A 13,706-nucleotide genomic window follows, 5' to 3' on the forward strand; every position below is an offset into this window, starting at 1 on the left:
GTTGTGATTGGCTAGTTTGAAATATAACAAAGTGCAAAATTAGAGATTATAACAGGATTTATATCATAACAGCTTAGGGTTGAATATTATTATTAACTGTATTAAAATGATGAAAGGCACGTCGGGGATGCTCAGCAATTCTAGATAAATTCAAATTTTTTCAACAGTGTTAAGCTGGTTACTTATTTACAATTACTGGATTTCTACCAAACTTGTAATTTGGCAATATTTGACTCTTATCGTAGATAATTGTCTTCAATATTGTGTATCTAAGGTTAGGGTAAGTTAGAAGGTGTAACAACAACCTATCCTAAGGGAAACCGAAACCCATAACCGAACAGTACCTAGGCATCTACCTATCAGCAAGTTTTCTCTCTCTCCCTTGTTTTTATATCATTCTCAATTAGCAATCAATATTTTGATCCAAGCAATATTGAAGAAAATAAAAATAAAATTGACCATCTCAATTAATTTATCAGTGTTGTGTTGTGTATGTTTATTTTTGGAGTTAAATGAAGCTTTGTCAAATTATTTCTGCTGAATATTTCTTGACTAATCTTTAAAGATTGAAAATGACAGTTGGTGCATCGGTAAGTTACCTAAATAGTTAGACAATTATTTGCATGTGTAAAAATATAGCTGTTACAAAAGTCTGTAAATTTTACACAGTGAAATTTTTTTTTTATTGCAATACAATTCAAACCATGAATAATAATTGTAATTTGAATGTTCAATGAGGTACTGAAAAACACTTTGCACGATGAATCGATGATAACAATTTTGTATTGAGAACTATCTTATTAGTATATTACTAGAGTTGAGGATTTGAAGTTCACAGTAACACTCTACCACAATGGTAACCAACCTTTTTTGGAATATTTCAATCTTTGTCTATTATTATTGGATCATTTTTGGGGATTTTGAATCTCCCTGATTTTCAGTGACATTGTTTAATTTGTCTCTCAACAATGAAAAACTGGAAAATATAATCCAGTCTAGCTTCCAATGATTACATTTGCTCGAACCTCATGTCATTGCTTTCACTGATAACGCCACACAATTAGAAGGTGGCCAGCGTTGATAAATTATGTTAACATGATAGCGCGCTTAATAAAGTATTTTCTGGCTGCGAAAGTTCGAGATGTTACTATTTGTTCTAAACAGAAGGTAGGGCTTTCAAAGTAGATAAATTTAAATTGGAGTATTACGCTGGATGTGCCCCTGCTAACCAGGTCTACTCAGATTTTTTATATTATTATTATTAATAATATTATCATCTGTATGATATGTGATGAATTCAATGTCAAATTATTCTTCAATTATCTCTTGCAGCCGAAAGCAACTCATAACACGAATACTTCCAACAGAAATGCGACTAAAAAAGGTTCTCGTCTTGCTGCTCCAAGAATGAACACTGCTGCAATTTCTAGAATACAGGTACATTACAGTTCACATCGTACTATTTTATTAATATGTAAATTTATATTTCCAAAAAAATAATAGCTTCAGAACTATAGTGTGGCTGATGTTTTTGAATTATTAGAATTGTAAATATGCAAATTTAACTTGAAACTTGATGAATTAATATCAAATTTATATGCTCAAACGGATGGGTTTTGAATGTGGAATAATAATTAGACAGTCAAGACTGGAGCTACTAAGATTTCTCTGGTTCCAACAAAATGTCACAGCTTCTTGGCTTCTAACTCCAGCTCTGCAGCCCTTTCTTGAGTTAAAGGCATATATTTTCTTTGCCTCCGGTTGCTATTGATATACTCTTCCATCGGGATGTATTCTCATTGATAGTATTGTTTTGGCACAAGACCAGTATTGTAGCATTGGACCTAGTGGTTGAAGCGTTTCAAATCCAATGCCCACCATCTCAAACATGGCATAATATTATAAGTAGGCAGTTCCGAACCGGAAAGTCTATATTTTTTTATAAATTTCATTTCTGATGTTATTTTGAAAGTCTCAAAATTGCGTATTTCGCCATTACCATTTGTAACTGGACAATGTTATGTGTATTTTAGGCAAGATCACCAGGATCAGTTGCATCATCGACTGATAGCAGTAAAACTATAAAGAAACCCAACAACATTGGAAATGCAACGAAAGCAAGAAAATCACTTTTACCTCCTTCTATAACAAGATCATCTGCAGTAAACAATAGAAATAGAAAATGTTCCACTGTTGCTGAAGAACCAACAACCAGCAATGTACCAACAAAAACTACTAGAAATGTTACATCTGGAAGTACTCCAACAAAGAGGAAAGCACAGGAGAGTCCAAAACGTATAGGTAGGAAGAATTTCATTGTTGCTATTTTTCGTACAAGGTTCTGTACAAGCCAGGCTAATATAGTTCGAATGGGCAGGAACCTTTTTGGTTTAATATTACCTACCCAATTAATTACACCCGGGATAAGTTGGTGGCCATTGTTTTTGGACCTGAGATTTCAACATGCAATGTTATCATGGTTAAGTCTATGACTTTCTCACTGGCCCGCTGCCCTCTTTGTTTTAATGTCTCCATATCTCTGCTGATGTTACAAATTATATTCATGATTAACAAAAAATTTCAATTTTTTGATCAAACAATTATCATTTATTAGAAAATAACCAACATCACACTAGCTTGGATTCTCAATTGACGTGGTAAATTTTGTCAGTAAGAATTCCACGAATCTCTACTACACGAATAGGCTATCGACTTTATAAAATGATTTGATGTGACCATTGAAGCACATATCACATTGTAATAATTGTTGAAATTGCAAACGTCCCCTTTTGCATTGTGTGCAATGAACTGCAGAGGAGACTTTGTTTGTTGGATATGAAAATGTTGTTATGACATTGCTGCATACTTAACACAATCAATCTAAGGTGTTGTTTACATCCCCATTCTATATTGAAAATTCTTGCAAAGCTCAATCCTCCACAATCCACATGATGAGTCATAATGTGTATTTATGAAAATGAGAATATTGGTGGTGAATGAACTAATGAAAATTCGAGGGGTAAATGGGGGATTAATGGTTGAGAACCCCTGCACAAGTGTGAGTGTCGAATACCAGGTATTTTTTATCTGGTTGGTGCTAATGATGAATCTATATTGAGCATAGATGCTTAGAAATATACTGTTTCAACCTTTCAGAGGCTCTGGGAAGAGCAAATTCATTCATCTTTCATTGCTTGAATAGGCCTACTAAATAATATGAATTTATATAGAAGCAAACTTAATACTTGCAAAACAAATTGATCTTCAAAAAATAACAACTTTAATAATAGTTGCAACCAAATAGGTACATGGTTATATTCAAACGATATATCGTACATATATTAATTAATAATAGAAACTCTCGGATTCAAAAGTGCAGGACCCCTGGACTATACTGAGCAAACCCTAAGGTACAGCGATTGAAAACGCTGGTCTACATGCTTGCTATCAGTCTACACTTATATAATGCCAGCAGATTTCCAAGTTGTGCGTTTATTTTATAAAATTTTTAAAAATCCAATACATCATTAAAATATAAAAGCATTTATTTTTGTGTTTTGTTAGTCTTATTTTAAATTTGAGTTGGTTCAAAAACAACTATACAGATGTGAATTGAGGTCTCTTCGTGATACAGTCATCAGTTAGTGAATTCCCAATGGTGATCGTTAACCGGTTTAAATTAGTCAATAACATATTCCTGAAACGTCATGTACTTAAATTGGCAATGAGATATATTACACATTGCCAAGACCAGGTAGAACAACATTTAAACAATGGCCATCTATGAAAAGTACACTTACGATATGATATATTCACACCCCTAACATGGTAAATGAAACTAGTTTTGTCAGTGAGAGGATTAGTAATAGAAGCTGTATTAGTGAATTACTCAGGACTAATTAGTTGCTTATCCTTCATGATCAGGACTTAGAGGTACTTATAGAGTTACAAACTTACTTTTGCAATGGAGTGTGGTCAACTTATTATTTGTAAACAGTATTTGTAGATATTCTATGAAAAGTTTGCGATATTTGATTTCTTTCACAACTTTTCATCACTGTTAGGTAAAATTTGAAAATATTCAGCCAATAAGTTATATTGAGTCAGTAAGCAAGGAATATGGATATGTATAGTACATCAAGGCAATGTTTTAATTACTTACCTGATTTAAGTTAAACTGCAATTTACTTGGTATGTATTCACAAGAATAAGTTGCTATTCTAAATCATGTTACAATTAAATTAGATATTTAATAGAAAGTCAGATGAGCAGGTCTCTACAGATTACCAACCTGAGTGTCACCAAATTCAATGTCAACCAAATGGAGCATAACATGTTCAATCTAACTTACCGCAAGCCTAACTGTTGGAAAAGATATTAATACAACCAAATACCTTAAACACTTTAATGAAAAATAACACAAAACATGTTTAGAATAGGATAGGAGAAATGGCATAATCCAATAGTAAAGTTTTCAAGATATATACTCAGTTGGGTAGTTTGAGGCAGGAAAGTTGTGAGAAATATTGATTTGATGGGTTTATTAAGTTTTCAGAAATTACATGAAGGCTTTTAACTTAAAGCCCTGTAAAACGTCAGTTTCTCAAAATGATAATTTTTTAGCACAACAGTCTTAATATATTCTTCAATTAATTAAGAATTGAAAATATTGAATATAATTAATTCAGAGTCAATATTTAATATTCGTTCTGAACACCGCTGGCGCCTGTACTGAAAACATATTTGATATTTCTTTTAAATTAAAGGGATCAGATATTCTCAACACCAACACAAAAGGAATCCTGGATTACACTTGTTACGGCACAATATAGATACCGATCGAATGATCGAGTATTGTGCAAACAATATACGACACGCACTTCTATTTGTTCTAATTTCTTGAGTATCAAAACAATTGTTACAGGTGCCCATGATAATACGCGGAGAAACATATAGTATGCTCCGATCGTGATGGGTGGACAGTAGTTAGCGTTGTTAAACAGTCGCTATTTGCTTTGCTATTATTTCTATCATTTAGGCGTGGTCAGAACTTAGCCGAGATAAAAAGTATTTCTGTAGCCCAGCACCTGTCTGAATTCAGGAGTTGCAATGTCATTCGGTTCAGCTTTAATTGAGTTGTTGAATTCATTGAGATATTGTCAAATATTTTATATATGAATTCTTCCTGTCATTATCAAGGATTGAATACAACAATAGTTGACTCATTGATTGTTTAACTTATTGTATTGACATGTGAAATAATCGGTAGACGGTATCAAAGTTGTTCTTATAAGAAGCAGTAGTAAGTTCAATGGTTGTTGGTCAGAGTTTTATAAGGAATAAGCTACAAATGATAAATGGCACAAATAAGCAAGTAATTGGTAATGAAAGTGATAGTCTTCAGTTATTATTTGCAATAAAATATTACTATCAGTATATATAGTCCTGCTTATTAGTATGTCTCACATCAAATGTATATTCTGTGGTTAGTTTATTTATGGAATAGAGAAAAAATTTAGTCACCAATAATACTCTTTAGTATTTTGAAAAAGAGTTGAAGGTTGAAAGTTATGACATAAAATAGAGGTTTTTCATTCACCATTAGAAAGAAATTCATTTTATTAAGATTACCATGTGTGACAATTTCAGTATTCTCAATTAAAATTTTCAAGTACAGAAAGCTAAATGAGGGATTTTGATAAATATTTATATTTAAGCGTTAAGAAAACATTAAAATTTTTGGTTATATTTTTGTCACATTCTAGCCAACAAAATAACATATTTTTAAAATCAAAGATTCAGAATATGGATACCAAAGTATCAAAACTAATTCTAATATTTGATGCCCCTGGGAATTATCATTTGGGTAATTTTTTATTTTTCATTTATTATTATTTTCTTATTACTTCATCATTACTACTATTATGAATAACCTATTACTATTACTCTAGTATTTCAAAAAAGGTTTATTTCATTTCTAAAAAAAAATAAACATTACATAAAAGTATTGGCAAATTCTTTCTGAACTCCTGTATAACTGTGTAATATTCATGTTCCCATGAGCGTCTTTAGTTTGAGATGATCATGTTGATGAAATTTATGAGCAAACAATATGATTTTCCTCCATCATATCAGTGTAATAATTTTGTAAAAGATATTTTTCACACTAGTGAGTTATCACAATGGCGCCATGGGATTTACATATATATTACTTTATTAAACCAAATATTTATTAACATTCATTTTCATAAATGACTTTGCTTTTAATTTTAAACTAATCATTTCAACTGTATGCATGATTGTTATAGTACAATATAAATGTATATCTTTGTTTCTATAGGAAGATGAATAAATGGAATTTTTATTATTTGTTTAGGTCGGTCACCAAAAATCCCTGGTGGTAGAAGTGTTGTTCCTCCGCGAGTCACAACAACCGCATCAACACGAAGTAATAGTGCTCCAACGTCCAAGTTAACATCGACTACAGCAAGAAGTTCTCGGCCTCACAGACCGTCCGGTTTGAAAGGTATGTTATTGCGGTATATTTGTAGTTTGTAATTCACTTGAAGTCATGACTTTTCTCGAACAATATTTTACAAAAATATATTTGTGGTAGTGTGAAGCAGGACTCTTGAATTACATAATATAGCCTAGTCATGTTTATCTCTGCTACATCATCCTTGGTTAGATTTGCGTAACCCAAACTCATCATATTTGTAATTATTGTGAAGATCATGTTTTGTTGCACTGCGTTACTGTGTCTTTATGTTTTATTTTCGATATCAACACATTTCAATGCTCAAGTTGTTTTTTTTTTAATCGGAAAATTTTCATTACTTCTATCACTATCTGTTTAGGTCCATATGCATTCTCACGATCGACTTCTAACATTGGCACCAGCAAATTAGTTGGAAGTTCAGGGTCTGTACTCACATCAACAAAATCTATCTCAAGACCATTAAGTAACAATAATAACAAAGTAGTTTCTCAAAGTGAAGCTACCTCCAGTGCACTGACTGATAGCGGGAATTTGAGAAGTAAGTATGGTGGACAAACAATGATGATTTTGCAACTCAACTATAATTTTCCCATTTTATAATAAGCTATTTGAGTCTTGTTGTTACTTGTTAGTAATTGAATTCTTGTTAAAAGGTGATCCCGTTAGTCTTACCATCTCTGTGAAATAAGATGTTCTTCGATCTTTATCTGAAATCCTTAGATGACACATTTTTTTCGAAACCATCAAATGTGCCAAAATAATGTACCATTAGAATTTGGGTGAAAATTACAAAAAACAGAAGTGCAGGACATTTTCAGCTTTATAACTGAAATTCTGACCGCTGTTGATCTAGATCTGAATACAGAAGCAGGCATTTATTGTTATCTCAACAATCCCAAAAAATTTTCTAAGTGTCTAAAATTTACCCTCAGTTCCATTTACTTTTGAATATTTTAATATTGTTGTATTATTTTAAATTTCAATATCATTTATAATATTATGTTAACAGAACCAAAGCTGACTGAACAAACCAAATCATCTACAAAGTCGACACCAAAAAATACAGAATGTGTTACAGCATTATCTATACTCCTTGACTATGTTGTCAATAAGGTAAGTTGATTATTTTAATACAATTTTTTTGTTTCAAACGACTCAATACTTCATCTAATGGTATGAGTTATGCAATAATTTCTTGGTCTAGCAGCAGGTGATGTCAAATTGCACGAGGTGTTGAATGAATTCAAACAATATGAAATCAGTTGATAGAGTCTACTAGGAAAGATTAAATATACTTGGTAGTCGGTGCATCTGGTTATGCTCGAATTCTGTGAGGGATAATAGTGTGCAAGAGTATTGCTGAACTTCTTGCCACTGTAGAGTGGTTCACAACTTCACGTCGAATCCATGCATTTGAAACAAATAACTTGTTAACTATTTACATACTTGACATAACTGGTAACCAGGGGAAAGGTTGTGGTTGGCTATATGAATAATTCGTATTACCGAATTCCCGCTCTCTGAGACGACTATGAATATCCTATACTATTGTATTCTAGTAATGTAACGTCATGTCATGCTTGTGTAAGGTAAGCTCAATTACAATATAATGAAATTAATGGTGCTTCGAAGCGCAGGTAACTGAAGGGTGAATCCCAGAAACGACAAAAAGGAATGATATGTTAGCATTTTTCACTCCTGTGTAGTAGTGACTTAATATTGTATTTATAAAAGAAAATGGACCTGTAACTGACATTTAGAATCTTATGTCATTAATTTTGATGGGAGTTGAAGAATGTCAGTCATTGACCATGTGCTTATTAATTCTTATTTTATTCCATGTCTGAAAATATGATTCACTTAATATTTGAGAATATATATTCCTCAAATACATGACTTGCTGTTTTTTTTGTTCCATTGGTATTGTGGATATTACTGATTAAATGTCCGAATATATGTTTGTTTTTGCCTCAATCAATATAGAATTCATATCTCTTTTCAAATAAAAATTAACCGATCTGCAGTTTCAATCTTAGGAAATTTTTGTCCTTTGCACAAATTGCAAGATATGGGCATGGGTGCGATGATTTAGTGCTAAAGCATTAGACATAACTATGTTGGCATCGCAGGTTACACATTTCTTGCTCACTACCTGACACAGGGTGTAATATAGTTCTGCAAGACTCACTCAGAGTTGCAGTGTCAAGTTATTAAGGGATGGGCCGGGATTCGCATCCGGACTCGAATTAAGTCGAATCCAGGCATTTTTTGGACTCTGATTCAATTTCGAGTCCCTGCCATTTTTACTGAGCCTATAATCAATTCTGTTTTTACTAATTTACGCCTATGTTTGTACTTTTATCTCTATAAATCTCACTACATACCTTAACTATAGTTGAAATTCGAAGTTAGATATGTAACAATATCCCTGTGTGTATTATAAACACTCCTAATAAAAACGACGACAGATATCCAGATAATATAACGCAAGTTAAAAACTATTGATAGCTTATAACAATGATGCGCAAGTCGCCTTCAAACTATCTATCCTTTTTGGTATACATGTGGCGCACAATAAAATATATGTTAGCGCAATATTTTGAGTTTTCGATTTGCGTAAATAAATGTGGAACATGCTCAGGATCAACCCAAGGGGGAATCTCATCAATACCTCTTTTAAATCGAGTTTATTATGTGCAAATAGGGGGCAATGGAAAGCATGGAGCGATTTAAAACGTTTACATGAACCACTAAATTACAAGCATTGTATTGACGATCATTGGCATCTCTCTACCATTTGCGCACGCGATATAGTAAATTTAGGGCTAGAAGTATCTGGAATTATGCGGATTATTTTATTCCGCGGGCCGTATGTTGCCGACCGCTGATCTAAGTGATCATTCTAAAACATTCAATTTGAAAAAAATAACTAAACTTGAAAAGTGTTCTTGACATTTATTCATTTCCTATGTTGTTATAAATGTTGGTAATTTCGTGAAAAATCTTTGTCATTATCAATGTCTTCTCAAGGCTAAATATCAATAATAGTAATAGTTAAAGCTTGATCGAGCAAATTGGCTTTTCAAAAGTGTGCATCCAACTGGTAGCCCTTAGCTTAATTGTTACACGGGAAGTAGACCTCGGCTTCATAAAGGTTGGTGACCCCCCTGGTTTGGATTAAGGTCGCAATAAAACAAGGAATATAATATGCTGCATATTTGTAACGCGTAATCCAATGCACCAGACATTTGAGGTACATTTGTACCTCATTTATTATCGCCGTATCTCTCAACATTCTTCAAATGATAAGTTGATGTCATGCAACTATTTCCAACGTTACACAAAATAATACCTGTTTTGTTTGAATATCCATTCACCGTAGACATCATTCGATAGATAGCTTAAGTAGTGCTCTTTGTGTTACTATAAAGGAACCGTTGGAATTGCATTAGAGAAGTGTCGGTACTTCACACATACTTAAACATTATCAACTCTTTTTATTTACATTTTATAATAATAGCAGCCCAAGCTTGCACGGCATTTCAAATACTCAAATCAAACACCATCTTTGCTTGACGCTGTGTTATACAATACTCACATTAGCAAATGTTTACTTCGCTTTTTCCAGATAGACGGCCCCACCCCTTATATATATACCATAGACTAGTGCTATGTCGTCGCCCAGACTTTCGTGAATAGAAATAGACAGGCGTAATGTCGATCTTTCGACAAAGTTTTTTACAGAATATTAGTTATATGTGAGAGTTGTAGATTTGAGATTAAGTATTCTTTGGGAAATGGATTTGCTTTACCATTTAGTTGAATTAGAGTTAAAATTGAATGTCGCAGTATGTTATATGTTTTTAAATTTTTGACGAATCTAACGCGCTGTTAAATGGTGCGAAACCGGTTATCAGGGCCGCTATATGGAAGAAATCCAGTGATCCACTGGTGTCGCGATGATAACATAACCTTTGAAATCGTCGTTTTTCAAGAATTTGCCTATGCTCCAGATGTTTACCTATTTGCGTGTGGTCAATGTCAGACAAAAACGTAACAATATGTTGCATTTAACCGTAAAAATGCACGTTTTTGTTGCTGCGGCGGCATTATGTATTCACCAATTGTCCATACTCATATCGGTAAATTCGCGCTGCTTTAAAGTCTAAAATTTTCAATAAATCCATTCAAAAGGCATGCAAAAGATTATAGTAAACACTGCGTATCTCATCTTGACCATACCTTATAACATATCCAAGCTTTTGTGTAACTGAAAGTTTGGTGTCTATTTAACGGTTATTTTTAAGTTCTTTTCCGTATCCACGTGACGCATAAACCCTTTAATTAAAGCTTAGTATAAGTATATCCGAGAGACGATGTCATTAATTACTACCTACAATCACTATAGCCTATGGTTATATACATACTGTATTTTGGAAGTGTTAGCGAAAGAGGTGCTCTCTTTTTGTTTATATTCCAGCAGGTCAAAGTATGTCATAAATGTATGGGTACTCCCGTAGTATATGTACCACGTTAGGGTTAGGTCATAATTTTATTATGATTTTCCTTATTTTAGTTATATTACGAGCTCGGGGACTGTCTGTGTTAGCCAAGTGAATATACCACCTGCCCATAGGTTTCAGTCCTTTTTATACAACTTGATGTAAAGTAGGCGAACAAAGTTACTGGTAGTTATCTCCATTTGTACACACACTTCTGAAGCGCCGATGTATGAATACGACCTTTATATAGTGACGCGAAACTGGTTGGTAACATCTATTAGCTTGCGTATGCTCCGTATATAACATTATGGATTTGTTGATCGGAAGTTATGTACGAAGATATCTCACTTGTGTATAATTAGAGAAATACATTAACCATTTAGCACATCGTCAATTAGCACCTCACTAAAGAATCTCTAAATTAAAAACTAATATTCATTAAGTGTTCCGATCTTCGTCAGCTGTGAAGTGCAGTTAGTAGTGAAGTATCAGATTCCGAAGACTATATATTTTTTGTCCAGTTTAGCAACTTGTGGTTAGCAGAATCAGAAAATCTTTGTCAGCTTGTGGAATTTCCGTCCAGTTTAAACGCAGACTTTTGGGTTGCTTAGTTTCTAGTCGAAAAAATCTGACTTTGGTCAAACGAAACATTGCAGAAACACATTTGTGTTGGTGTGCAGCAAGAATCTTTGAATAATTTCAAATTCCACCGTTTCACTGATATGTTGATGTGGCCTTATCTTTTATTGCAGTCGAATTGAAATGAACACCATTTTCAAATTGAAAGTACATTTTTAATAAAGTTTTAATAAAGTTTTAAATACTTGCTGACATAAAGCAAATCTCCAGATGTACTGTTTGACGAAGCCATTATTACATTTGACGCCGAGACATTTTGCTGGATATATAATTTTTATTTCCGACGTCATTAGTTTACGAGGATTATTTTTACGCCTAAAACACTGAAAGCTGTGAATAGAGCTATAGGAAGAATCCCGTACTATTCGAGTTTTGTTTCTGAAGTCACCCTGTTGATGCAATATTGTACCGAATATTTTTCATGTGAATTTCTTTCTACGTTCTTACGGTTGTCCTTAGTGTTTACCACACCTAAACTATATTGATATTTCGATTTTGATTGATTGATTTAGCTATTATTGATTACGATTGCTCGCTGGTGTGAAATAGAATTGGACAAAAGTATTACGGGTTAAATAAAGTGAGTCCAAATGGGTTCATCGTTCTCGAAATGTCGATTTCCAAATTGCCGAAAAAGAAGAAAGAAATCGTCAAATACAGATGATAATGATGAGGTAAGCCTGATAACATGCGAAAGATTTTTAAATGTAGGAGTAAGAGTAGTGTAACCATTAATCAATATTGTAATGTGACGATAATTATTTTTGTTTAAATTTTCAAAGTTTTAGCAACGAAAACGATTTTTTTATCGACTAGAAACGTATCGACTTGCAAATTTTTCATATCATGATACGGTCCGCGTATTTGCTCTGTTGGACGGGCTTATCACATTGTAGCGTTTCCTAAATATTTTCGCCTTACCAAATTAAAATCTTCCTATGCAGTGAAGTAGTGGGCATGAGGTTAAACCCGAAATTTTAACCTACGGTACCATCATATAGTTTGGATTTACGCTTTAACCGCGCGGCGTATAGATCTAGTATCCGTTATGGGATTGAAAGGTAGCCACTATCGCGCGATGCAAATAACAATAGATGAATATATGTCACTGTTTGTGACAATAAACTAATCTTCTATTTTATGTGACTATTATGTTCACATAATTCTCTCGTCACGATTACTCATGCCCGATCGTCTGTTAAGTAATGACCGTATACGATACCTTATCACGAATCGATTTGAATTGTTGTTTTTGTGAATTCTACTGGAGCCGTAAACGCCGGGAATTCCGAGTGTGGCGTGAAATTTGGCATGGATGTTACTGTGCGACAGTAGACTAGTGTCGGTGGCTAAATTTCGATAAAATCGTTTTATTTTACGAAATGGTAGAGGAATTGTGTATTAATCTTCGGGTCTATATGTGGACATTGCCACAATGATAACCGAGATAGTATTACAGTACAGTCAAGTGATAAATAATAATAATATCATCCATTTCCACGAAATAGCAGTTATAGTTGTTACGTTTTGTTAGATCACGATTTGTGTATCGTTAAAACATTGTTTTAAATAACAATATATTGGTTATGTACGGGAATAGGGTTTGTCGAACGCGGGGAAAGTTGGTACATCAATTACCGATAATAAATAATCTTGGTAATTGAACCGGTAAAAAACGGTACATTTTCTTTATAGAATTATATCATTTTAGCAGCATGCTATACGGCATTCTGAGGTTCTTTGTACAGTATGTATTTTTCTATCCTAGGAAAACATCGATTGGTATATTTTGTTTTTCTTTTATGAAAATTGCTTCAAATTATTAGAAACGACTTTATAAGAGATGCCTGAAGCGTAACAATGATTGTGAAATTATTTCTAATTATTATCGGCGTCCCACTAATAGCAACTGGGATAATATATTCGAAAATGGAAACAGATAAAATATTTCATTCTTTGCTAATGAGAAATTCTTTATAAATTCCATCAGGAGAGAATAAACGTTTCAAATTCATCCTATAAATTGTTATTGTAGCTCAATTGTCGGTATATTTAAAATTATTTTT

General features: G+C 33.1%; 2 protein-coding genes across 4 annotated transcripts in view; one reads left to right on the forward strand and one right to left on the reverse strand.

The window, feature by feature from the left end:
* The window catches only part of LOC120329858 (uncharacterized), a 79,606-nt gene extending 75,214 nt beyond the window's left edge, over positions 1–4,392 (reverse strand). The window contains exon 1 of the mRNA XM_078118809.1: positions 4,378–4,392. The gene's annotated coding sequence lies outside the window, so the exon portion shown is untranslated. The remainder of the gene's footprint in view (positions 1–4,377) is intronic.
* Positions 1–13,706, forward strand: part of LOC120329426 (uncharacterized) — a 28,931-nt gene that overhangs the window by 8,396 nt on the left and 6,829 nt on the right. For all 3 annotated transcript variants that reach the window (XM_039396041.2, XM_078118808.1, XM_039396042.2), the window contains 5 exons: positions 1,333–1,437; positions 2,034–2,301; positions 6,377–6,526; positions 6,858–7,037; positions 7,509–7,612. In XM_039396041.2, the coding sequence (XP_039251975.2) occupies positions 1,333–1,437; positions 2,034–2,301; positions 6,377–6,526; positions 6,858–7,037; positions 7,509–7,612 (807 nt within the window). The remainder of the gene's footprint in view (positions 1–1,332; positions 1,438–2,033; positions 2,302–6,376; positions 6,527–6,857; positions 7,038–7,508; positions 7,613–13,706) is intronic.

This window comes from Styela clava, chromosome 12, assembly GCF_964204865.1.
Source record: "Styela clava chromosome 12, kaStyClav1.hap1.2, whole genome shotgun sequence".
Classification (NCBI taxonomy): Eukaryota; Metazoa; Chordata; class Ascidiacea; order Stolidobranchia; family Styelidae; genus Styela; species Styela clava.